At 40.2% G+C, this 25,865-nt stretch overlaps 1 protein-coding gene across 1 annotated transcript; it reads left to right on the forward strand.

Annotated features, from left to right (window-relative positions):
* The first annotated feature begins 3,398 nt into the window (after window positions 1-3,398).
* LOC120249979 lies at window positions 3,399-5,575 on the forward strand. Its single transcript, XM_039258702.1, has 4 exons — window positions 3,399-3,660; window positions 4,182-4,391; window positions 4,459-4,666; window positions 5,035-5,575. Exons 1-4 carry the CDS (start codon window positions 3,399-3,401, stop codon window positions 5,573-5,575), a joined length of 1,221 nt encoding a protein of 406 aa, XP_039114636.1.
* Window positions 5,576-25,865: the final 20,290 nt, after the last annotated feature.

Consider the following 25,865-nt stretch of genomic DNA (forward strand, 5'->3'; position numbering starts at 1 on the left):
GCTCCTTAATTAGCAATAATCAAACAACCAAAAACATAGTTAGTGTACATGAATTAAGTCCACATATCCAACACCTCTGGGCAATTTCCTCCCATCATGCCTTGAGACGTACTCCCCAAACACCTTTTTAAAGGTTGGGGATCATAAATGTTGCGACCAAAATATCCCCGAGAAAATTTCACATCCTCATCACATATATAGGGTTCAATTACAAAGTAAAAATCCAATATGTCCTTGTAGATTCATGTGCATGGATCTATGTGTATCTATCTTATGATTACCCTCGCAAACCACTTCCTCCTTATAATACTATGCATGTGTGTATGTGGACAGACATAGGCATGCATAACTTGTGTTTAACCACATAAACCACTCCACCTCTACACACTTTTAAGTAATAAGTAGATATGTGCATGTGTGAGAGCTTGTGTGAGTGTGAGCACAAGAGCGTATCTGTGACTTGTGTTTACCATCCTAAGCCATATCCTAGTGCTCAATAATATGTATTTGTGAGCTTGCATGCACGCATGTGTGTTTGGCGTGTTAGATTAAATAATAATAATAATAATAATAATAAAGAAAGACATTAGAAAAGAGAAACAAGAATTCATTAAAGAATCTAGAAACTCAATATAGTCTTCACAATTACAACACAAAAGGGTCATAAACTAATAAGTGACGAAAAATGAATTATAATATTACTTTCACACTATTGACACCTATAATCCAGTGCCCTTTTTAAATAATATGTGACTATATGTGTGTCTGTTATGTAATTATGTTTCAAAGGAGAAACTCAAGTTAGTTTTCCCTGAAAAGGATTAAAAGCCACACCAATAGCAGCTGGAATTTGGAGGTTAAAGCAGTTTTAACACAGCATACAAGAATTCATTGCAACAAAACATATTCCATGATCTCAATCATGAGTTCAATCTAACACAACCTGCAGACTTAAGTAAACTAAAGACAAGGAAATAAATGCAGACAGGAACCCCAAACTGCAATTAAGAACAATCTCACCCAAAACACGCTGAAGCCAAGGAAAAGCAACGATAACAAGAAAATCCAGAATAATTCCTGAGAAAAACCTAGAAATCCAGAATCTCCTGTTCTCAACGCTGTGAGAGAAACCAGGGCCCTCACACTTTACCAAAGTCAAGCTGTCCTTTCCTCTTGCACTTGCCTCTCTTTTATATCCTGTTGATGCACTGGTATAATATACCCTCGGAGTCGTGAGCTTATCATTCTCTCGCGCCTACTATAGTGATGCGGGTCCTTCTCTATCTCTTTGACCATGTGATCCAACCCTTCTTTTCTTGTTCCTGATGATGATGCCATGCGTTGCTGTGCTATTCCCTCCCCTGATCCTGTCTCTTGCTCATCATAATCCCCTCAAAGACAATGGCACCATATGCTGCTCCATGATTCCTTCTTCCTCTTCTTCTACTTTTTCTTCCCCTTTATTGACTAATTTAATTGGCAATGTAACAGTGTCTCCAATTACGCCTTATGTATAAAAAAGCAAGGATACATTAATGTAACTATGAAATAGCTATGAATACATTGGATAGAACAGACCACATAATATTATGTGGTTAATAATTGCCAATTATTCTCTCATAAACTTGGCTTTTCATCCAGTAGAATGCTTTTTCAATCTCCAAACTCGTGCATTTGAACAACATCACACTACCACACTCCTCAAGATCGTGCAATTTGGAATATTATAAGATCAGCCCAGCAGACATGAGAACTCATAAGATAACCTATACCCAATTATATTTAAAAGCAGATACATGTATCCATTTAAGTGCATAGATAATCCACACAAAAAAAAGGAATCAAATTGTGTCCCAAAAAAATGACCATCCAAGAAACGTTGTAAAATATGTCGCAAACTTTTTGGACCCAGCATGTAATTGATTTGTGACACGAATTACGACACATTATTTGCAACAATTGATTGTTGTCGCAAAATGTGCCGCAAAATTTTATAAATAGAATTTTATTAATTAATTTTTGGGAAAATTATTTTTTAGTCCCTGAAAGTTTTCAAACATCCCTAAAAGTCCCTCTAACATTTGAATTTGACAAACAGTCCCTCCTTTTTTATTTTACGGACGGATTGGTCCTCGGTCAGAATTCCGTCGATGAACTTCATCCAAAAATTCCATTTTTTTGCCCCTGCTATTTGGAGGGAAAAGTCGGGCGCTCGGTCTTGTCAACTTTTTGGAAAAAATAGATACGGTTGTCGGGCTTTGAACTTTACATGGTTCTTTCAACCCAAGCTGCCTTCTTCTTCTTCTTCCATCATCCTTTTTGTTGGGTTTTTTTTTGTTTCCATCTACATAAGATAGATAGATTTGTCTCTTCCCCATTGTTCTAGTTTTATTTTGCACTCTTGTACTTTGAATATTTCTTCACCCGGAAGACAATTCATGTGAGCATCTCCACACTTGTTTTGGTTTTATTTTTTGTGGTCATGCAATTGTTGACCATGCTTTCTTCATTCAGGCAGCCAATAGATACCTTTTGCGCAGTTGCTAGGTATAGGGGGGAGGGTCGAGTCCTCCAGTTCATAGTGTCGACTCCTTGGGAGTCAATTCTAGATGAGATATGTCAAAGATGGGGGCTTGACATTAGCACTGTGAAAGTGAAGTTTGTCACACCCGATGCAAACCGAACTATTTGTCCCATTGATTCTGAAATTGACTTCAAGCGTATGTGCCAAATATATCAAATACTAAATAGCGCTGATGTTGACCTTATTGTTGATGCAGATGCAAATGCTGTAGACATGCCATCGTGTTCCTCACTCCCGTCGTAAATATCCTTTCTTTGCTTGATGTGTACTCATTTTATTTCATTCTTCTGGAGATATCATTTACCATTATCCATTTCAACTTATATTTGTCCGTTACTACTTAAAAGTTTTTATTTTCGCTTAATATTAACCGATATCGCTTAAAGGCTGCTTAAATGGAAGCGCGCACTTTACATGCGAGAGTCATGGGGTTTGGTCCCCCTCATATCCAACCATTATTTTAATTTTTTTTATTATTGTTTTTAATTTTTAATTCAACAAAACCCTTCTTTTGAATGAACATTATATATATATATATATATTTCCGCTTACTTTCCCCGTTTACGCTTAATAATTTATGTTTACGCTTAATATTATCTGATATCTCTTAAACTATTTTCTTCATCCGCTTAAGATTATACTTTTGCGCTTAAACTTATCCGAGTTTTGCTTAAACATTTACGATCTCGCTTAAAATTCTTTGATTTCGTGTAAAAGTTTTTGTTTAAAGCTGTTTGATTGCGCACAATTGTTGACCATGCTTTCACTTACACTTATTCGATTTGTACACTACAGCGAATCATTTTCGGTGAGTATGTCACTCAATAAGGGCACATTTCCACCCCATCAACAACCTTCGGGGGTTCTTGCCATCCGGCCTTCGTCAGAAAATCATGAGATTGTTTCAATGGAAGTCAGTGATCAGTTTCCTGACAGTGAACATTTTAAGGATGCACTTAGAAATTTTGCTATCAAACGCAATTTTAACTTTACATTCATCAAGAATGATAAACAGAGAGTGAATGTCAAGTGCGCTGTTGAAGGTTGTGAATGGCGTGTCCATGCGTCCATGGAAGGTAACCACGAGACGTTTAGGATCAAGACGATGTATCCCACACACACATGTGGTGGCGGTATTTGCAAATCCTCACATTCCAAGGCATCAAAAAAATGGGTGAGTGCACGTGTCATACAAAAGCTGAAGGACCGTCCCCTATATAGGGCTATTGACATTCAGCGTGATATGTTGCGAGACCACGGTGTCTATTTATCCTATAAACAATCTTGGCTAGGGAAAGAGGTCGCGAAGGAGGTTCTCCATGAGAGTGAGGTGGCTAGCTATGATTTATTGATGTGGTACATGAAGAAGGTATTAGTAACACACCCTTGTAGCGTTACGATAGTAGAGAATGATGGTTCCCGTTTCAAACGTGCATTTTTTGCCTTCAAAGCATGTGTCATTGGTTTCAAGACCGGATGTAGGCCATTGCTATACCTGGATGGAACTCACTTTCTCGGTAAGTACGGGGCACTTTGTTAGGCGCAACAGGAAAAGATGGGAACGATGGTTTCTTTCATGTAGCATTTGCAATTGTAGATAATGAAATGGATGCGAACTGGATGTGGTTCTTGTCAAAGCTTGGAGATACTATATACGATGATGACGAATATGTGAAAATTATTACATTTATATCTGATAGGTCCAAGGGCCTTATCAATGTTGTCGCGAAGGTATTCCCTTCCTCACCGCATGCATATTGTTTGCGCCACTTGGAAGCAAACTTCATGAAAGCAAATGTTAGACTTGGCAAGTCATTAAAAGAACGGTGTTGGTCTATATTTTTGAGAATTGCATTTTTCATGTGCTGAAAAAGAATTCGATGATGCTGTTGCCAATCTGTTAAACACATCGGCGGATGCACATCAATGGTTGATGCAGAAATCCGATCTGGCACACTGGGCGAACTACATGTTCAAAGGTGATAGATGGGGGGAGATGTACTCAAACGTGTCAGAGTCATTTAATGCATGGATAAAAGAGGCACGCCATCTCCCTGTCACAAACATGGTAGACTCAATAAGGTACATACCATTTCGCGTAACTTTATTTGTTACCGCTTAAATTTATTTGTTACCAATTGAGTTTCAATTATTTCGCTTAATATTAATTGTTTCTTCTTAATATCAATCGTTTCTGATTACATTATATTTTTTATGCTTACGTTTAAATTGTTTCACGTAAGTTTACTTGTTACCACTTAATATTATGATTTATCGCTTAAATTACATAGTTTACAATTAAATTATAATGTTTCTGCTTAAGTATCAAATATTTCGCTTAATTTTAATTGTTACCGCTTAAGTATCAATTTTTACAATTAAAATTTAGTGTTTCCGATTAAGTTTTAATATTTCCGCTTATTATTTCATGACTTGTCTTTTGTACGAAGGTTTAAGCTGATGGGCATGTTGTGTCATCGACGTGAACAATCTCAAAGATGGGAGAGACGTATATGTCCTGTCATTCATCGAAAGATTGAGGAACTTGTTGAAGAGTCTCGTAACCTACTGGTCGGCCGTTCCGACGGTGACCATTTTGAAGTGGTTGACCAAAAGAACTACTGCATCAGTTTGAACGCTCGGACATGCTCATGTCGTAGGTGGCAGGTGTATGGCATTCCATGCAAACATGCATGTGCGGCAATACTGCAGACAGACACAAATATTCATCGATATATCGTTGACTACTTCACGGTGGACTCTTACCGACAAGCATATGCAGAAGCCATATTTCCAGTACCAGATAATGACAAACCAGATGATATCAACCGCGAACTACTTGTGCGCCCTCCAATCACCAAGAAGCCAGTTGGTCGGCTAAGACGGAAGCGTCTAGGGTCACAACCATCAAGCGTTCATGAATTACGATGCAGCCGTTGCCATGATGCTGGTCATAATAGTAGATCCTGTAATGTATCGATAGCTGACTGACTACATGATGTTATGTACATGTAGCTTGCCACAGCAAAAGCGGTATGTTTTAATTTTAAGTGAAAACAATAAAGTTTAACTAGTATGAACCAAATTTAAGCAGTATTACCAAAATTTAATTGCTGCATGAACAAAATTTAAGTAGTATTAGCTATGTTTAAGCAGTATGAATTAATTTTAACTAAGAACGATTCTTTTTAAGTAGACAAGCATATTCGAGCATGACGAACAAGCATATTAATAGTGATATGCAAATAAGTATCTTTCCAGAACTCAAAATAGGAAAAAAGTCAAGTTAATGAGAATGTATTGTTAAACATATCCTAACAGTTCTTTCATTGTCCGGAAGTTCGGCGACCACGGGCGATGCCATCCATCAATATGCGTGGAGTAAAACGTAGGCGCAAGTGTGGAATGTCCGTCTGGGGAAGTTTTAGTTTCTCGCCAGCGAGTATTTGCTCTATGAAGCGCATGACATAGACTGGACAATCGACTGTACTCGGCTTTTACCGCGGGTAATTCTGTTCGTGTCTAAGAGGGTAGGCTTCGGCTGCGTTATCACCAAATTCAATTGCTAAACATCTATCAAATAGCTCCCGCTGTCAACAAAACATGCATCGGTCAATCCAAACGGTGACAAAAATAGAAACAATTTAAATGAATGAAAGCATTGTTTACCATGTGGATGGCATCTTGATCATATTCCAGACTGACAGACGAGGAATAATGAATATATTCCTTCTTCACTTTATCGAGTATGAGGAGATGGAAGTGACCATGAAGTATAATAGGCATCAAGATGACGTCGATATCTGCAAACCGGCGTACAACATCCACCATCATTAGCAATGACTCTTCTCCTGTGTGCTCTGTTGAGGACATCAAAAGAGCAAGTGGTCGGGTGATTGCTGCGCGTACTTTGTAAGGGTACGGTTCGCTATTCATCTGTTCCATGATTATCAATACATATACGTCCATGACATCATCAGCGACCATTTCCTTCCCTTCCAATAGAGAGTAGACACGCGCCCGAGTGGTGTATTGACAAGGTCCCCTTGCTTATATCCCGTAAGTGCACGGGCTTATCGAAGTAATAATCCTGGCTGAGCGGGGTCGAATCCACAGGGAGTAGGGATTGAAAATACTTAATTTGATTCTTAGCTATGTGGAATATCAATAGTGATAAGTGTGAAATTGATTCAATTCTCAACAATAAAAACAACAAGTGAAAGAGCAAAAGTAAGAAGAGGGTAAGGCAATCGATAAAGAATGGGGTACTCAGATAATGCTTCACCTAGGATGATCACTTCAAGTGCAAGAACTCTCTATTGTGCTCCCTAATCAATGCAATGGTGAGTCGTGGAAATCCTTACAAACATAGTCCCAAATCTAAGGTCAACTATGCCTAACTCTATACATGTCCCGGAGGAGAAATCGAACAATCTCAACACCTCGCACTCGCATAGAGTTGAAATGAGCTCTAGGGATTCCAAGTGATAAATCTCTTCCTAAATATAGACCTACCCCTTTGGTCCAGATGGAAGGTCCCTAGCCACAATTAAGCCCTAGATACTAAGATCCTCTCAACGCTTCACTCCATTGCACGCCAACTAGGCCCCAGCGGAGGTTCATCCCTTAGACCATTCACTCCATTATGGCTGCAAAGAACTTGAGGAACGGAGGTAGAATCTATCCTGTACCTCTCGACTCACCCTCTCAACCCTCTCCAACCTAGCTTTGTCTAACGCTAGTGGTGTGTCACTCACTCACAAGGTTACCAACAAGAACTCTCAACCCTAGTGTCACTCTAGGGGAAATGTTCATACAATCAAGCATTCAAGGTTGGAACTCACAATAAACATCAATTTATTGAAAGCATAATAAAGAAGTTCAATGAAACGAATACATCCTAGGGTTCACAATCATCCCAGTACCCACTAGGGTTTAGCTCTCCATGGAGCTTAATACAATCAAAGAAATTGAATGTAAAAGCAATGAATCCATAAAGAAACCCCCTCGATGGTCGTGGTCGATGGTCTTGTGGAGAGTCCTCTACTCGTCAGTCCAAAGATTCCTTCATCCGGTATAGGATACGCCCGATCGAAGCTCCCCTACCAACCTTCTTCCTAATGGAATCACGATGTCGGAGCCATAGAACTTCCCCAAAACCTTGGCCAATACCCCTCGAAACCCTAGCCAAGTCCTCTCACAAGTTGGGGAAAAGATGGAGAAAAGAATACCAAAATCAGGGCTGAATCGGCTTTAAATAGGGCTGGAATGGGGCAACTCCACGGGCGTGGACAATACACGCGCTCGTCGTGGAATTTCCACACGGTCGGATAATTTCCACACGCCTGGTGTGGATTCTCTGCTTCTGCATGTCGCTGACGTGAACGAGAATCGCTACATCAATTCTCAACAATAAAAACAACAAGTGAAAGAGCAAAAAGTAAGAAGAGGGTAAGGCAATCGATAAAGAATGGGGTACTCAGATAATGCTTCACCTAGGATGATCACTTCAAGTGCAAGAACTCTCTATTGTGCTTCCTAATCAATGCAATGGTGAGTCGTGGAAATCCTTACAAACATAGTCCCAAATCTAAGGTCAACTATGCCTAACTCTATACATGTCCCGGAGGAGAAATCGAACAATCTCAACACCTCGCACTTGCATAGAGTTGAAATGAGCTCTAGGGATTCCAAGTGATAAATCTCTTCCTAAATATAGACCTACCCCTTTGGTACAGATGGAAGGTCCCTAGCCACAATTAAGCCATAGATACTAAGATCCTCTCAACGCTTCACTCCATTGCACGCCAACTAAGCCCCAGCGGTGGTTCATCCCTTAGACCATTCACTCCATTATGGCTACAAAGAACTCGAGGAACGGAGTTAGAATCTATCCTGTACCTCTCGACTCACCCTCTCAACCCTCTCCAACCTAGCTTTGTCTAACGCTAGTGGTGTGTCACTCACTCACAAGGTTACCAACAAGAACTCTCAACCCTAGTGTCACTCTAGGGGAAATGTTTATACAATCAAGCATTCAAGGTTGGAACTCACAATAAACATCAATTTATTGAAAGCATAATAAAGAAGTTCAATGAAATGAATACATCCTAGGGTTCACAATCATCCAAGTACCCACTAGGGGTTTAGCTCTCCATGGAGCTTAATACAATCAAAGAAATCAAATGTAAAAACAATGAATCCATAAAGAAACCCCCTCGATGGTCGTGTTGATGGTCTTGTGGAGAGTCCTCTACTCGTCGTCCAAAGATTCCTTCGTCCGGTATAGGATATGCCTCGATCAAAGCTCCCCTACCAACCTTCTTCCTAATGGAATCACGATGTCTTAGCCGTAGAACTTCCCCAAAACCTTGGCCAATACCCCTCGAAACCCTAGCCGAAGTCCTCTCACAAGTTGGGGAAAAGATGGAGAAAAGAATACCAAAATTGGGGCTGAATCGGCTTTAAATAGGGCTAGAATCGGGCAACTCCATGGGCGTGGACAATACACGCGCCCGTGCGGAATTTCCACACGGCCGTGGATAATTTCCACACGCCCGTGTGGATTCTCTGTTCTGCGATTTTTCGGCCTACGTGAGCGAATGCGCTACATCAATTTCTACGATGCTCGCTACGGTCTTCGACACGGTTAACTTCCCAATTCCATACTTTCATCGGGGTAACGCAAAGCGGGCACACATTCACGTCGTGAATCACTTGCTTCTTCAATGATGTACATGTTGGCGGGGCTCTTGTTCTTATATGCATAAGTCGGAATGCTCGGCGTGAGCGCCTTTTGTGCCCCTCCAAATAGATGTGCTCACTCGAATGCGAGGAGGTTGGCACACACTCTAGCATCTCACACCTGACCTATGTCTTCGCGTTTGAACCTTAACAAGATCTCCTCCAAAATAGGTGCATTATGATCCACATTGGCCCATTTCCTTCATACTCGGCCTCACAACCCTACCTGCGTAAAAGTAGCATAAAAACACACATATTAATGTAAAAACCCGAGGAAAGTAATGCTCAACATAAGGAATGAACGCTTCGCATTCATATCGCACAAGCACTTATCATGTATGACACATCAATCTTCCAGACATAAGTCCTACCAGATCAAAGCACGCAAAATTGAGCGAAACATTGTAAATTAAGCAGAAATGTTTTAACTTAAGTGGAAACATTTATATTTAAGTGGAAAATATTGAAACTTAAGTGCAAACATTAAAATTTATGCGAAAAAGGGTAAATTTAATTGGAATAAATAAAACGTAAGCGTTAAGCATTAAAATTAAGTGTAAACATTAAAACTTAAGTGACGACAGTAAAAGTAAAAAAACAGGATGCTTACATGTCCATCAGACAGTTTAGGAAGTGGTTGATTGTCAGTTGTTCGACTTTATTTAATCTCATAAATCTGGCAGGACGTTTGTTCCGTGGTGCCCTAAAAGTCTTAGTAACTTGTTCGGTCGGTACCACTGCCTGTTCATCAATTGATGCCGTGTCCGGTATTGGTTTTGGGATGACAACTGATGCTTCATCAGTAGTGTCAGTTGATGGTTTCGCACTTGTCGACGGAGACGGTTTTGGATTCGGGGAGTCAGTGTGGATGTCCTCCACGTTCGGTACTTCATCATGAGTTGGTGGGTCAGTGTGGATATCCTCCACGTTTCCTAACTTCTCATCTGAAAGAAGGGGCGGATCATTTCTCAAGGATGTTAGTGATTCAATTATAGAGACCACGCGACATTTTTTTGCCCTACATCGTGGGTGTCATACGGGTGAGATAGCTCGCGGTTCGGAGAAGGAAGGAAATGGACAAGATGGCACCGGTCCGGATTGGGAATGGAAGGGGGATGGTGGCGCGGGTCCGGATGGGGAGGGGATTGGGGAAGATGGTGTGGGTCCGGAGGATGAAGGGATTTGTAATGACGGATCGGGTGCGGAGGGGGAAGGGGGTGGGGATAGTGGCTTGGTTGCGGAGGAGGGAGGGAGTGGGGATGATGAGACGAAAACGGGTGGGGATGGCGCGGCAGGTGCAGATGGGGAAGCGGGTGGGGATTGCTTGGCTGGTGCGGAGAGGGAAGGGGCGTGGGGATGGTGTCTGTGGGTCCGTCGGGACGAAGTCGGGTGAAGAGGGAGTTGAGTTTGTCTTGACTTTGCCCTTTGGGGCAATTTTTGGAGGCCGTTCTTCTGGTCGGTAATCGGCTTGCGAAATCGCAGACCTTGTAGATCACCTTGTAACTGGCTTCAGAGGAGCATCAACAGAATCGTTAGATGCGAAATGAGGTAATGGTTGTCTTCACCTATTGGCAACCTTCTTCACTCGAGTTCCCTTGCTGGGCGCTTGTTTCGGTGGCAAATCCTTGGTGTCGTCAGCTATCGGTGCGACATTGGAAGGGCCACACCCTCAATTACTTCAACTCGGTTTTGAAAGTCCTACCTGAGTCTCGGCCAACTTCTCAAAAACCTTTTCGATAAAGCGTAACCCAATGTCTTCATCAATTACCCCCCTCGGTGGATTAACAGAAACAAAACCACGTCGACCCCGACGTGATGGGCTCCTTGGTGGTGAGGGAGACCGTCCACGTTTCCCTCTGGATTTCTCCACAGATTTTGTGCCAGGACGTATTGTGCTAACCACTTGTTCTCCATGGTGTCTTGTCCTAACGAAAGCTTCTTCTTCGGCGTTAGCCGGGGCGAGGGCGGAAAACTGTAATGTGGGAATGACATACAGTCAAGGTAAGCAATGATACTCAAACGAAAAACTTACAACAACAATCAAAAATTAATTCTTAATCGGAACCTTAAAATATTAAGTCTTAACTACATATTTTAACCGTAAACACTAAATATTTAAGCGAAAAAGTATAATTTTTAAGTGTAAAACCTAAAAGTTAACGGAAAACATTATTTTTAAAGTGAGAAAAAGAAAACTTAAGCGAAAACTAAATATTTTAAGTGTAAACTAAAACTTTAAATCAGAAACGAATATTATTAAGCGGACACTAAATAAGTTAAGCGTGAACTAAATACCTCTTTCCCCTCGACTGATGATAGCAATGAACCGATGGATGCTTGCTTGTTAAAACTGTTAACCCCGTAACACAGGATCCGGGGAGTCTTACCAAATCGCACCTTCTTGCCGGTGCCAGTTACTTCGTAGAACCAAATATTTAGAGCGACAACACATCCTCGCAAGTAGCCAATGTTTGTCTTCTCACCGGAGCATCTTGCTTGAACTCTGGCGGCCATTTGCGGGACGTCATCCATAAGCCACTTATGTGTGGCTTGCACCCATGCATAGTGCCGTATTGCGGGAAGATCGTCTACATAGTCTACAAGCCAATTGGGAACAGAACATGATGAGTTCGGGAACAGCATGGTCCCCATGATGAATACCAATAATATCTTCACAAAGTTTTCTTCTTCTCCCCTCTTCCGGACTAGTGTGCTAAGAGTTTTTTTTATAACTTCCCTATGTCTTTCATAGCTTTTCGAGAAATTTTTTTTCTTCAAAATCTGAATATGGCTTTCTCTTTTTGAAAACCACTGTGTCCCCATCGCATCTGAGACCAAGAATAATGGATACAACTTCTGGACTAAACGTCAACAAGCTCTCACCAATTTTAAATTTTTGGGAGCGGTCATCATATCTCTGCAACAGAGCATCGAGCAATCCCCTCTCTTGTAGTATAGGTTCAGTTTCCATTAACGATGCGAAAGGAGTACTCCGGATGATTTCCAAATGTCTAGAACTCATGTTTTGTCTTAACTCAGCAATCGTTTCCGCTATAGAGGCCAAATAACACCTGCCGTTCACAAGGTTGGTTGCCATATGTCCAATACCTTCACCAAGAAGGATTAACGAACTATCAATAATATTTAAGCGGAAACTAGAAATTATAAGTGCAAACACATTATATAAATTAAAACAGTTTAATTTAAGGGGTAAACATCACAGGCAAAAAAAGCTAACGGTAAAACTAAAACCAAAAACGTTTATATACATCATCTTCCATTCGAGAAAGAACCTGAACTTTCCAAATTTAAGCCTGGATCATACACAACAAACAAAATTAAAAAACCTTCAATTACAAAACCCTAGAAACCCATAAGAGCGATGTAAACAAATGAACAATCTTTCATTAATACCTTCAGGTTCGCTGATTCAAGAGTATGGAGATGGTGTCAACGAAACAACAATGAAGAGCCGGGAAAGCTCTAGCAAACTTCTTCTCGATACCTTTAGTTGAACACAGGGCTTCAATGTGTGTAAGTCTTAGCATCTGAAGGGGCAAGTCTCAGAATGTGTTGAAGGGGCAACTGAGAGAAGGCGCGCACAGGAACCAATACTCCCCTCTCGGGATTCGTGGCCGCCTAACCCGCCACTTCCCAACGTGGAGAGAGAATGAAGCATTGATGTAACTTGCGGAACATTTCGGTCTTTTCTCCTCAAAAATCATGGTGTTAACAACCGGAAGGACCAAATAAACATGTGTACGGAAAAGGAGGGATGAACTGTGAATATTCAAACTAAAAGGGTGTTTCTGTGAATACCTTAACTTTGGAGGGATTTTGTGTTCATTTCCAGTTAATTTTTTAATATTTCATTATATTTATTTTAGCAATTAAATTATTTTCTAAGTATTTTATCATATTGTTTTAGAATTAAAATATGCTTGATTGGTAAATCAGGGATTATGGTTATATAGATGTTAACGAATGACGTATTTTTTTAATCATTAAAATATTATTTATTAGTGAAAATTTTTATCTTAAAAATATTTATTTACGACAATTCCTTTTATTACCAAATTAATAAAATTTTAATCATGGAATAAAACACAATCTAGTGCATAAGTAAAATAAATATAATTTTTTTAAAAAGTAAATAACTAAAATAGACACATAATTCAAATAACTCTTCAACAAGAGCAAAACGGAATTTTATTCGCATCCAGTACACTCATCACTGAAGCCCCTCCTCCAAAACAATTTCAGCAATTGACAGTAAATTATATTATCTTATATATATATATATATATAATTCAAGAAATGAATTTTGGTTGTAAATGAAACATGTATTAATTGATAAAGAGTGGAAAATAAAATATATTTTTTGAGAGCCAGACATCAATGAGGACCAACTTCATTGAGGACCAGAAGACAAAGGGTGGAGAGGTACCTTTTGAAAGAGCAAAGGAGGAAGCAAAGAAGTGTGCGTTCTTTGTTCGAGTGTGTATTGCAGCTTTCCTTCTTATCAATGTACTCTTGCGTTACTAGTTCAAAGCTTGTTATGATAGATGACTATGTGTTTTGACTGATGTTTGTATATGTTATTTATATGCAATTTAGTTACTATTGTTTATTTAATTAATTAAAATAAAAGAAATTTGCAATCAATTAATTAAAAAAAAAAACTTGTAATAGCCAACACATTTAATAACTATTGATTATTTATTTGATTAACAAAAAAATCAATTTTGCAATCATTTATAAATATTTTTTTCAAGATTTATAAATTACCATCCTCAAAAATATTTAAAATTTTAATTTTTCCAAAATAAATTTTAAAAAGCACAAAATATAATAAATAAAGAATAAAATTTACAAATAATGTTAAATTTTAAAAAAATAAAAAAACTCTCAATTATCTACTCAAATAATTTTCTTATTAGTCTTACATTATAAAAACAATGATGGAATTATAATGAAAGAAATGTATATATAATCATTTTATATATAATAGAATATATATACACATAATATAATTGTAATTTATATAATTAATAATTTACTTAAATATTTTGATTTTCCGCAAATAATTTACTTTTAATTATTATTATATTTATTAATATTTGACTTTCAAGAATATATAAATAAACTCAATATTATATAAAAAATAAATATTTATAGGAATTGATAAAAAAACCCTCAAATTTCTAAAGTCTCTTCCTCTCCTCACTCTTTTCTCTCTTTTCTCCAGCTCTTATACATTAGATTGGCGGCTCTTCCGACACATTTCGAGCTTCTCCGGTGTTGTCTACATCCTCCACCACCGTCCCCACCTTCGACTCCTCTCCCCTAGCAAACTGCTCCGCCACCACCAGTGCCGTAGTCCGGATAGAGCGTTGAGAACGAGAGATTGGAATGGGGAGCAACCGCGTCAAATCGGTGAAATTAAGGCAAACCTTAGTAGCGAACTAAGTAGGAAACATCGTGAGCTCTCGCAGCCATCTCCGCCGTGGCGTAAGTCCTAAGCCAACAATATAGTAGCTTATTTGTAAACCGAAGCTCTTTGAGATGAAGACTCATCACTTCCCATGCCTCGAGGACAACTACTCCTATATGTAAACCCTAATCCTCGTTTCTCTGAATTCTCAACTTCGATCTTTGCCGAACCCTAAGCTCGTTGATTTCCACCTTCTTGATTGCAGGATCGTTGATGAAGCAAACCCTAAATGCATTGCTGAGTGTTTAGGGTTTCTCTGTTGAAGATGTGATTAAAGATGGGCACTCGGGTGATGGTATGGAGAAGCAAGGTCTGCGAACATAAAGCATGGTGAAGAAAGGACTGGATGCTTGGTCTGGTGGAGTGATAGAAGTGGAGGACGGAGGTATGCAAGCACGGGTCCGCACCAAACCCAGGATGGTGTCGTCTGCGATGCTGGTAGTATTTTGACTAGTAAAAGTATGCTTAGTTATGTTAGTTAATATATTCTGACTAGCTCTTTGTATTTTGTGTTTTTTATTTGAGACACAATCTCTGGATGTTAGTGTCTGACCAATGGTAATGCAGCTTAAGTATGTGTGTAACCAATGAGACTGTATGGGGTGGCACTGACCAATGGGTGCGTAGGTTGCTGTTTGTTTGTCTGTATTACTTTTGATATATAATACTAGTAAGTGGGAGAAGTTTATTGGTTGGTCAAGCTTTCAATATTGTCTCTTTTTCTCATTGATATATTGACCAAGAAAACCCAGAACAAAGAAACCAAGACATTTTCACAAACACTTGAGATACTGCAGTGCATTTCAGCAAACACCATGGTATTCGCTGTGATTCAGTAGGTCAAAGCTTCAACAAAATGGTATCAGAGCTTGATGGCGACGAGCAGCACTCCGATAGCACCAGGGTCTTCTGTGACCCTCTCTTAGCCCTCGGTTCTGGTGTTCAAGGGGCCCCGAGTACGGCATGTAGAGTCTTTGGATGAAGATAGTCTTTAGGTCCCTGGAATTGTGGGATCTCGTGGAGAAGGGTGTAGCTGAGTTGAAAGACGAGGCTGTGGAAAGGGAGAACAAGAAACGGGATGCAAAGGCTCTCAGTATAATCCAACAAGTGGTTGATGGTCCGAATCTGGATAGAATATCGGAAGCTAAATCGACTCATGAGGTATGGTCAACTCTGAGGAAGCAGTGCTAGGGGACCTCCAAGGTGATAGCGGTGAGGATACAAGCTCTCTGGCAAGACTTCAAAACTCTCCAAATGAGAGATGATGAAGGGGTCCAGGAGTATGTCTCTCGGGTGGTCACCATCACGAACCAGATCAAGACGTTCAGTTACAAGCTGAAGGAACCAGAGGTTGTATCTAAAGTTCTTCAAAGTTTAGCACCAAAATTTGATTAGGTTGCAGTGGTAATAGAAGAGTCAAAGGAAATCGCAACACTCTCTCTTGATGACCTCTGTGGCACGTTACAGGCTCACGAGGTGAGAGTGAATCGTGTGGCTGGGAAGACAGGTGAAAAAGCTCCCTTTGTAAAGTCTGAATCTTCTAACTCATCTCACAACAAAGGAGGGAGCCCAGCAAGCTCTTGGGGAGATGGAAGAAGCCGCGGGAGATCATTCATCCTTGGGAGAGGAAGATCTTGGGGTGGCCGAGGAAGAGGTTTTGAAAACAAAAACCATATACAATGTTTTCACTATAAGAAATTTGATCACATGAAAGCTGAGTGCAGGATGAGGGAAAAACAACCAAATAAAGGAGCTAGTTTGGTAGCTGAATAAGATAATACTGGGAATTTGTTCATGGTGAGTAGCTCAAATGAAGTACAGACAAACCCAGTTTGGTTGGTTGATTTGGGGTGTTCAAATCACATGACGGGAGATAGACTGTTGTTCAGTGATCTTGATGAGTCTTTGATGATCTCTGTAATACTTGGGGATGACTAGGAAATGAAGGTTCATGTTGTAGGCACTGTGACAATCAACACACAGTCAGGAACTCAGAAGACACTTCATGGAGTTCAGTATGAGCCAGGGCTTACACATAATCTCCTGAGCGTGGGGCAGCTGCTAACCAAAGGATACTTGGTGATGTTTGAGAATGACCAATGCATCATCAACAATAGTCAAGAGAAGAAGCATACTATATTTATCATAAGGTCTAGGAATAATATGTTTCCATTAGATGTTGCAAAGATGGAATGTTTTTCAATGATTGTGAGGAGTTACATACAAGAAGAGGTGTGGCACATGTGGTTTGGCCATCTGAATTAAAAGAGTCTAATATCCCTAGCTCACAGAAGGATGGTAAAAGGGATGCCAGAACTTAAGCAGAAGTCACAATGTGAGGAATGTGTTTTGGCAAAAAAAGCAGGAACACATTTCCCAGTGGTGTGTCTCGAAGAGCAAGCTCGTGTCTTCAGCTCGTTCATATGGATCTTTATGGTCCTATGAGTGAGGATTCACTGGGAGGAAATAGGTACTTTTATTTACTTGTTGATGATTTTACCAGTTGGTGTTGGGTATTCTTCATTTGGAACAAGTTAGAGGCTTTTTGAGAGATTCAGAAGCTTCCAGGCACTCGTGGAAAGGCAAACTGGCTTAAAACTTAAAGTTGTGAGGCGTGACCGTAATGGAGAATTCTCCTCACATGAGTTTCAAGGCTATTATGACAAGCTAGGGATTAAGAGAGAATTCACTGCCCCTTAATCACCTCAGCAAAATGGGATGGTGGAGCGGAAGAACAGAACTATGGTGGAGATGGCTAGGGGTCTGCTCAAGAGTGGAGGATTGCCTGTCAAGTTCTAGGCAGAGGCTGCATCCACTACGGTGCATCTCATCAATCGATCTCCAACGCAAGCTCTAGATAAGAAGATCCCCTATGAAGCATGGCATGGAGTCAAACCAAATGTAAGTTATCTCAAAGTATTTAGTTCAGTTGCATTTGCTTTAATTCCATCATACATGCATCAAAAACTCTGTGACAAGTATGAGAGGTGTGTGTTTGTTGGGTACTACCCAGAGACCAAAGCTTACTAATTATACAATCCCATCACATGCAAGGCTATTGTGAGTAGGGATGTAGTATTTCATGAGGGGTCTCGGTGGAATTGGGATGCATACACTCAAGGAAATCCTGAAATCACAATTGAAGAACTATCAGAAGGTTCATGTGATGCACTAAATGATAATATAAGGAGTAGTACTGGTGAAGCAGCAAAGGGAGTTGAAGTGAGTTCAAGTGAAGATAGCTCTGTGTAGTGACAAGGAGATCAAGTAACTCAGATAGATGAGTCAAAATGCAAGGAAGACCCGATCAATGCAGGATATCTACAACAGTTATACTTTTGCCTTATGTGCTGGTGATCCAACTGAATTTGAAGATGCTGTGAAGCACAAGAAGTGGTAGGAGGCAATGAATGAAGAAATGACTTCAATTAAGAAGAACAACACTAGGGAAATTATGCAAGCTGCCACCAAGAAAACAAGTAGTGGGTCTGAAGTGGACATATAAGTCCAAAGTCAATGCTCAAGGCCAAATTGTGAAGCCAAAAGCCAGACTAGTTGCGGAAGGATACTCGCAATAGTACAGGGTGGACTATGAAGAGGTTTTCTCACCAGTTGTTCGATTGGAGACGGTGAGGTTATTGCTTGCACTAGCAGCACATGCAGGGTGACCAGTGTTTCATTTTAATGTTAAATCCACATTCTTGAATGGAGATATTAAAGAGGAAGTATATGTAGTATAGCCTAAGGGTATGTAGTTGAAGGAAGTGAAGATCATGTCTATAGATTGAAGAAAGCTCTCTACGGATTGAAGCAGGCCCACCGCGCATGGTACAGTAGAATAGACTAGCATTTTAGAGACCATGGCTTCTTCAGGAGTGAGTGTGAGCATACACTCTATAGAAAAGAACATTCAAATAGTGAGAGTCTATTGTTGAGTATATATGTGGATGATATAATATATACAAGCTCGTCAAGTTATCTCATTGATCAATTCAAGTCAGAAATGAAGAAGAGTTTTGAAATGTCAAACTTAGGAGAGCTAAATTACTTTCTCGGGCTTGAAGTCAATCAAGAACCAGATGGAATTTTTATTAAACAAAAGAATTACATTGAGAACTTGTTACAACAGCTCAATATGAAGAACTTCAAGTCAATTACAACTCCAATGGGAGTGGTAGTGAGATCACAAGGAAATTCAGATGTTGAGTTTGCAGATCCAAGGAAGTATAGAAGAATAATTAGGAAACTCTTATACCTCTCACACTCTTGACTTGACATCTATTACTCGGTGAACTACTTATCAAGATACATGAATTGTCCGAGTAATGATCACTTCTCAGTAGCAAAGCAAGTAGTGAGGTACCTTGCTGGAACAAAAGATTTTGGGCTCTGGTACTTTTGAGGTGATGAGGGGGTGTTGCAAGAATACTCGGACAGTGATTGGGGAGGCTCTCTGTCAGATCGAAAGAGCACGTCTGGTATGTTATTTTGCTTGGGTCAAAGCATAGTATCATGGAGCCCAAAGAAGCTGGAAATCATTGCTCTATCTACAACAGAGGCAGAATACATGGCATCAATGTCAACTGCATGTCAAGTAGTCTGGTTCAGGAGAATTCTTCATGAATATAGGCATGTAATAAATAAAGCTACTCGGCTTTGGTGTGATAATCAATCGTCAATCGCAGTGGCAAAGAATCCGGCACACCATGGAAGGACCAAGCACATTGACTTGTGGTACCATTTCATCAAAGGCCTGGTTTCTGATAATGTTGTCCCTTTCCATCACTGCATCCGAGAAGCATGTGACAATGAGAAACTTGATTGGAATGTGCACACTTCAATCAAGGAGGGGGGTGTTCAAGATGTGATTGAAGATGGGCACCTGGGTGATGGTATGGAGAAGCAAGGTCTGCGAACATAAAGCATGGTGAAGAAAAGACTGGATGTTTGGTCTGGTGGAGTGATAGAAGCGGAGGACGGAGGTGTGCAAGCACGGGTCCGCACCAAACCCAGGATGGTGTCATCTGCGAAGTTGGTAGTATTTTGACTAGTAAAATTATGCTTAGTTAAGTTAGTTAATGTATTCTGACTGACTCTTTGTATTTTGTGTTTTTTAGTTGAGACACAATCTATGGATGTTAGTATCTGACCAATGCTGATGCAACTTAAGTATGTGTGTAACCAATAAGACTGTATGGGGTGGCACTAACCGATGGATGCGTAGGTTGCTGTTTTTTTGTCTATATTACTTTTGATATATAATACTAGTAAGTGGGAGAAGTTGATTGGTTGGTAAAGCTTTCAATATTGTCTCTCCTTCTCATTTATATATTGACCAGGAAAACCCAGAACAAAGAAACCCAGACATTTTCACAAACACTTGAGATATTGCTGTGTATTTCATCAAACACCTTGTTCTTCTCTGTGATTTAGCAGGTCAAAGCTTCAACATTCTCCTCTCTTGCATTGCTGACATTTCTTCCTCTTTCTCTGACTCCATCTGGGCTGAAACTAGAAACAAACCCTAAACACATTACTTAGTATGAGGGAAGAAGACGGAGAGGTCAGTCCAGTATTTCTTTTCATTATTTTTCGATCATTATTTTTAGAAAATGCTTTATTTAAACTTGGATTCCTACTCTTTTGCATGTACTACTTCATTCTGAGACTATTTCGTCTGATGCTGTCTTTCCTTCGAAATTCTTACATGAAACGATCTGAAAAGTTCTTCAACTCTTGGACTAAAAGCTTGAAAAGTTCAATTCCGTTTTTATTATCAGTTTATTTTTGAGTTTTCCAATGGTTTTATTTTATTGAGAGGGCATCTATTTTTATCAAACTTTTCATATGAAAGTCGGTTTATGTCAAACATTTTCAATGCCTTTAAAAGTTTAGTGAATTTTCAATCTTAAAATTCATAAGTGCATTTTGATCTTGCAATTCCATATTTTGATGAATTTTGGCAATGGATTTGTGATAGAATGGCGATCCTTTGAGCGGCCACTAGCTCCGAAAAAGAGAGAGAATATAAGATAGAGGAAGAGAGAGAGAGAGAGAGAGAGAGAGAGAGAGAGAGAGAGAGAGAAATGAGAGAAGATCAGTCAAATTCTTCCATGTTTTCTTCATATTATAATATAGCTCCTTATATAGCCACGTACATCACTATTTTTGTATGCATGCATGATTTAAGGGATTCCATGCATGATTTAAGGGATATCACTATTCTCTTTGATATGAGCACTAACACTCCTTAATTTACTCCTCTTGCTTCTTTAGTTGTAAACAAAGGTGTCATCCATCCATCTTGTTGGGCGTCTTGTCCGAGTTGATCGCTGAGAAAGTTCTATGGCAGGATAATCCGGCATAACATCCGCTCCCTCATCGGAAACCACCTTGTCCTCAAGGTGTAAATCTGGAAAATGAGCGGCGATGTTGGCAGTTGGTTCCCATGTAGCATTCACTGGGCCACCGTCACTTCATTAGACCAGTACTTGTTGTTCGGCATTGCTATTGCACAACACAGTATGGAGCCCACAGAGGGCCACTAGTGTTGAGAGTGGTTTTCCATCTATGAATTATGCTGGCAAAGCTGGTAGTGACTCCATTATATCACCTTGGTATGATTTGAGCAAAGATACATGAAAAACTGGGTGCAATTTGCCATGGTTTGGTAGTTGTAAATGGTATGCCACTTTGCCCACTTGTTTCAGCACTTTAAATGGACCATAGTACCACTGTGAGAGTTTTTGAGTTTGCTGATGTGCCAACAAATGTTGCCGATATGGTTGCAATTTAAGTAGGACAAGATCGCCGCAATTGAATTCAAGTTCTCGGCGTTTGTTCTGTGTGCATTATAGCATCCTATGTTGTGCCTACTTAATGTTAAGTTTCAATTATTACAATAGAGTGTCCCTATCATGTAAGAGATCTTCTAAGGCTTGAACTTTGGCTGTGTCTTTTTGGTATGGCGGAATGGTGGGGGGAAGTCAACCATATAAGGCCTGAAATGGTGTCATCTTGATACTCTCGTGGAATGTTGTGTTGATGCAGAATTCAGCCCAATGCAAGTAGGAATGCCATTTTGCTGGTCGAGAGTGTGTGAAAGGCTCGCAAATATTGTTCGACCCTACGATTGACAACCTCGGTCTGGCCCTCCGTTTGTGGATGATATGTTGTACTACGCTTTAGAGTGGTGCTGCTAAGCATGAATAATTCAGACCAGAAGTTGCTCATGAAGATAGGGTCACGGTCGGAAACAATCAAGGCCAAAAAACCATGGAGCTTTACCACGATGTTGATAAAAACACATGCGGCCTTGGGGCATCAAAGTGGTCTGGTAGAGCACCAAAGTGAGAGAATTTTGTCAACCTATCTACGACCGTCATAATTACCTAGTACCCGCGAGACGGAGGCAACCCGGTAATGAAATCCATTTTGACATGCTCCCAAACCATGGTCAGAATAGGCAATGGTTGCAATAGACTGGACGGGGGCTGTGTAGAGTACTTGGTTATTTGACAAATATTCCATGATGCCACAAAGTTTTCGATATCCTTCCTCATGCCGGTCCAATAAAATTTGCCGCAAGATGGGTTAGCGTTCGTTTTACACCATTGTGGCCTGCCATTGGGGTCGCATGAAATTCATGTAGGAGATGTCCTTTGAGTGGTGAAAGGGAGCTAATGTAGAACCGGTTATTGTATAAGACAAACCCATCCTTGATTTATAGATTTGGTGGTGCCTTTCTCTCTGAAATCTAAAGATGGAGTTGTTGTAGATCAGGCTGGGAGTTATTTTCTTCATAAAGCTCATGTAGTAGTGTAGGAATTGGTTGAGCATAAGTCATGAACATGTTTCCTTCTTATACAATTGGTTCTTCTTATCATGATAGAGCATCAGCCACCTTGTTTGCTTCCCCAAGTTTATATTCTATTGTAAACTGGTATCCCATCATTTTACGGACATATTGTTGTTACTCAGGTGTCTGGATGAGTTGTTGCAACAACTCCTTAAGACTTTGTTGATCTGTTTCGGATGACAAAGGGTCAGCCCAAAAGATATTGTCTCCACTTATGTATGGCCTCAACAATGGCATAAAGCTCGCGGTGGTATGTTAAGGCTGCTTGCATTCTTGGTGCCAATTTTCTGCTAAAAAAGGCTATGGATTGCTTCTCTTGCATGAGTGTAGCTCCTATTCCAAAGTGTGGATGCATTAGTTTCTACCACAAATGGTGTTGGTGAAATCAGGAAGCCGAAGTACAGGGGTGGTGGACATTGTGTGCTTGAGAGTGCAGAATGCTTGTTCAGCTGCTTCCGACCATTGGAATGAATCTTTCTTCAAGTGCTCGGTAAGTGGCGCTACAAGATAGGCATAGTTTTTAATGAACCGTCAATAGTAATAGGTGAGACCCAAGAACCCACGCAGGAATTTTTAGCTCGACGGTTGCGGCCATTGTTGCATTGCGATGACTTTCTCCGGATCGACGTGGATGTCGCGTTCGGATATGATAAGCCCAAGATAGCCGATGGATGTTCTACAAAAAGAATATTTAGTGAGCTTGACATATAAAACATGTTTTTCCAATCTCTCAAGGATGAGGTGTAAGTGTTGGACATGCAACTCCAACGTTGAACTGTATACAAGGATATCGTCAAAGAAAACTATGACGAATTTCCTTAGGTAAGGTCCCAATATGAGATTCACCATAGCTTGGAATGTGGACGGAGCATTTGACAATCCAAACGGCATAACAAGAAATTCATAGTGGCCCTCATGAGTTCAGAAAGACATTTTGTAGATGTCTTTTTCATGCATCCAAAGCTGATGATATCCAGCGCGCAAATCCAATTTGGAGAAGCATATGGCCTTGCCGAGTTCATTAAAGAGTTCATCAACTATTGGAATGGGATAATGGTCATGAATTGTGACTTTGTTTAATGCTCGATAATCAACGCAAAAGCGATATGAGCCATCCTTTTTGTTGACTAGAAGCACTGGAGAAGAAAATGGGCTATTGCTCAGTTGTATGATTCCTTGTTCTAACATTTCGCGGACCATCTTCTCGATTACTACCTTCTGAATGTGGGGATACCGGTAAGGTCGGACGTTAACAAGTTTAGTTCCAGGTGTGAGATGGATTCTGTGGTCAAATAGTTATCGAGGTGGGAGTCCTTTTTGATGAATGAAAGAATTGTGCTTTCTGGTGTAGTACCTCCAATATTTAGATGTGGAATATCTTCAGGAAAGTGCAGTTTCTGACTCTGTAGTAGGTGAGTCTTCCGAAAGATGGAACAGTTCATATCAATCATACACCTCTTGAGCTTGAAATAAGGCGCATAAATGATTGAAGGAGATTTTTATAGCTTGTATGGAGTGATCACCATGTAAGAAAATTTTTTGTCCATTCCAGCAAAATTCCATGTTCAGATTGGCATAGTCATGAGCAACTTTGCTGATTACTTGAAGCCATTCCACGCCAAGCACAATATCTGGCCCATGAATAGGTAGCACATAAAGATCTATTGAGAATTTGTTTCTAAAGTTCCAAAGGTGTATTATGGCAATATTGGTGGCATGGCAAGGAATCTCCATTACCGATGTATACCCGAAATGGTTGCACTAAAGTTGTTGGTAGGTGTAACTTTTCTGCTAGTGCTAGTTTGATAAAGTTATGAGTAATACCTCCATCGATTAATACCTGCACCGAATATCCAAGGATAGTGCCCATAAAGGGAGAGAGCGAGGATTTCCCAGCCTCGCCATAGAATTGAGACTTGAAATATCACCCGAGACGACCGTGTCTTCTACTTCATCTTGAACGGTCAGGATTGGATCATTTGGGCTCATTATCCGAGCCAAACAACATAAGGAAACGACATTTATGATTGGCAGACCATTTTTTATCACACTTATAACAAAGACCTTACTCTCTTTTTGCTTGCATTTCAGTTGGTGAAAGTTTCATGATGGGTAATGATGGTTGGAAATATTTGGGTTGTTGCTGGAGTGGTGGGTTGTGTGGCATTGGTTTGGGTGGGTTGGTTGTATTGTATATGGGTGGTTGTGAGTTATGAATGGAAGGACCATAACGTGGCTTCCATTTTGGAGGTTGGCGAGAAGAACTGTGAAACTCCTCTTGCATTTCTATATATTTGGCTTCACATTCAAGAGCTAATGCAAAAGCATCTGCTAGTGTTAAGGGTTTGGACATTTGAACCTCTCTGCGCAACCAAGGTTTCAGACCTTGGACGAACATGGAGATAAGCACTGATTCTAGAATGCCAGTTACCTTGTTTAATAATTTTTCATAGTCAGCTTGATAGGAGGCTATGGTTGTCACCTGGTGCATTTTTTATAGTTGTCCGGTGAAATCGGAAAAGTATGATGGATCAAAATGAAGCTTAACCTGCTCGATGAATTCTATCCATGAGCGCAATAAATTGTTATTTTTCATCCAGTGAAACCACTCAGAAGCCTCTCCGTCAACCATGAAGGAAACCAATTGGAGTCGCTGTTCGTGCGGAGTGCGGTAAAAATCAAAATATTCTTGTACTTGGATGAGCCACCCATTGGGGTTGGATCCGGTAAACTTTGGAGGATCTAATTTGATTCTTTGAATTTGCATGTGGGTCTACATCGGGGTTTTCCGTTGAATCACTGACTTGTGTGGTTTGTGATGGTGGTGCCGGTAATGGCCCGAGGAAGGTTAAGGTTGTCACAGATGGGACAGACATGAGCTTTCAAGCTTACTACGGTTTGTGATAACTGCTGAAGAGTTTGTTGGATGGCCTGCATACTCTAGTATGAATATAAGGTGTGTTGGCCGGTGGTGTCATGGATTTGTCTGTTGCTGGAGTTGTCAGTAGCCATGGTTCAAAAATGAAAGTACCAGTTGATAGAATGGTGATCCTTTGAGCGGCCGCCAGCTCTAAAGAAGAGAGAGAATGTAGGAGAGAGGAAGAGAGAGAGAGAGAGAGATGAGAGAAGATTAGTCAAATTCTTCAATGTTTTCTTCATATTATAATATAGCTCCTTATATAGCC

The sequence above is a fragment of the Dioscorea cayenensis genome, chromosome 3, assembly GCF_009730915.1.
Source record: "Dioscorea cayenensis subsp. rotundata cultivar TDr96_F1 chromosome 3, TDr96_F1_v2_PseudoChromosome.rev07_lg8_w22 25.fasta, whole genome shotgun sequence".
NCBI classification, from domain to species: Eukaryota; Viridiplantae; Streptophyta; class Magnoliopsida; order Dioscoreales; family Dioscoreaceae; genus Dioscorea; species Dioscorea cayenensis.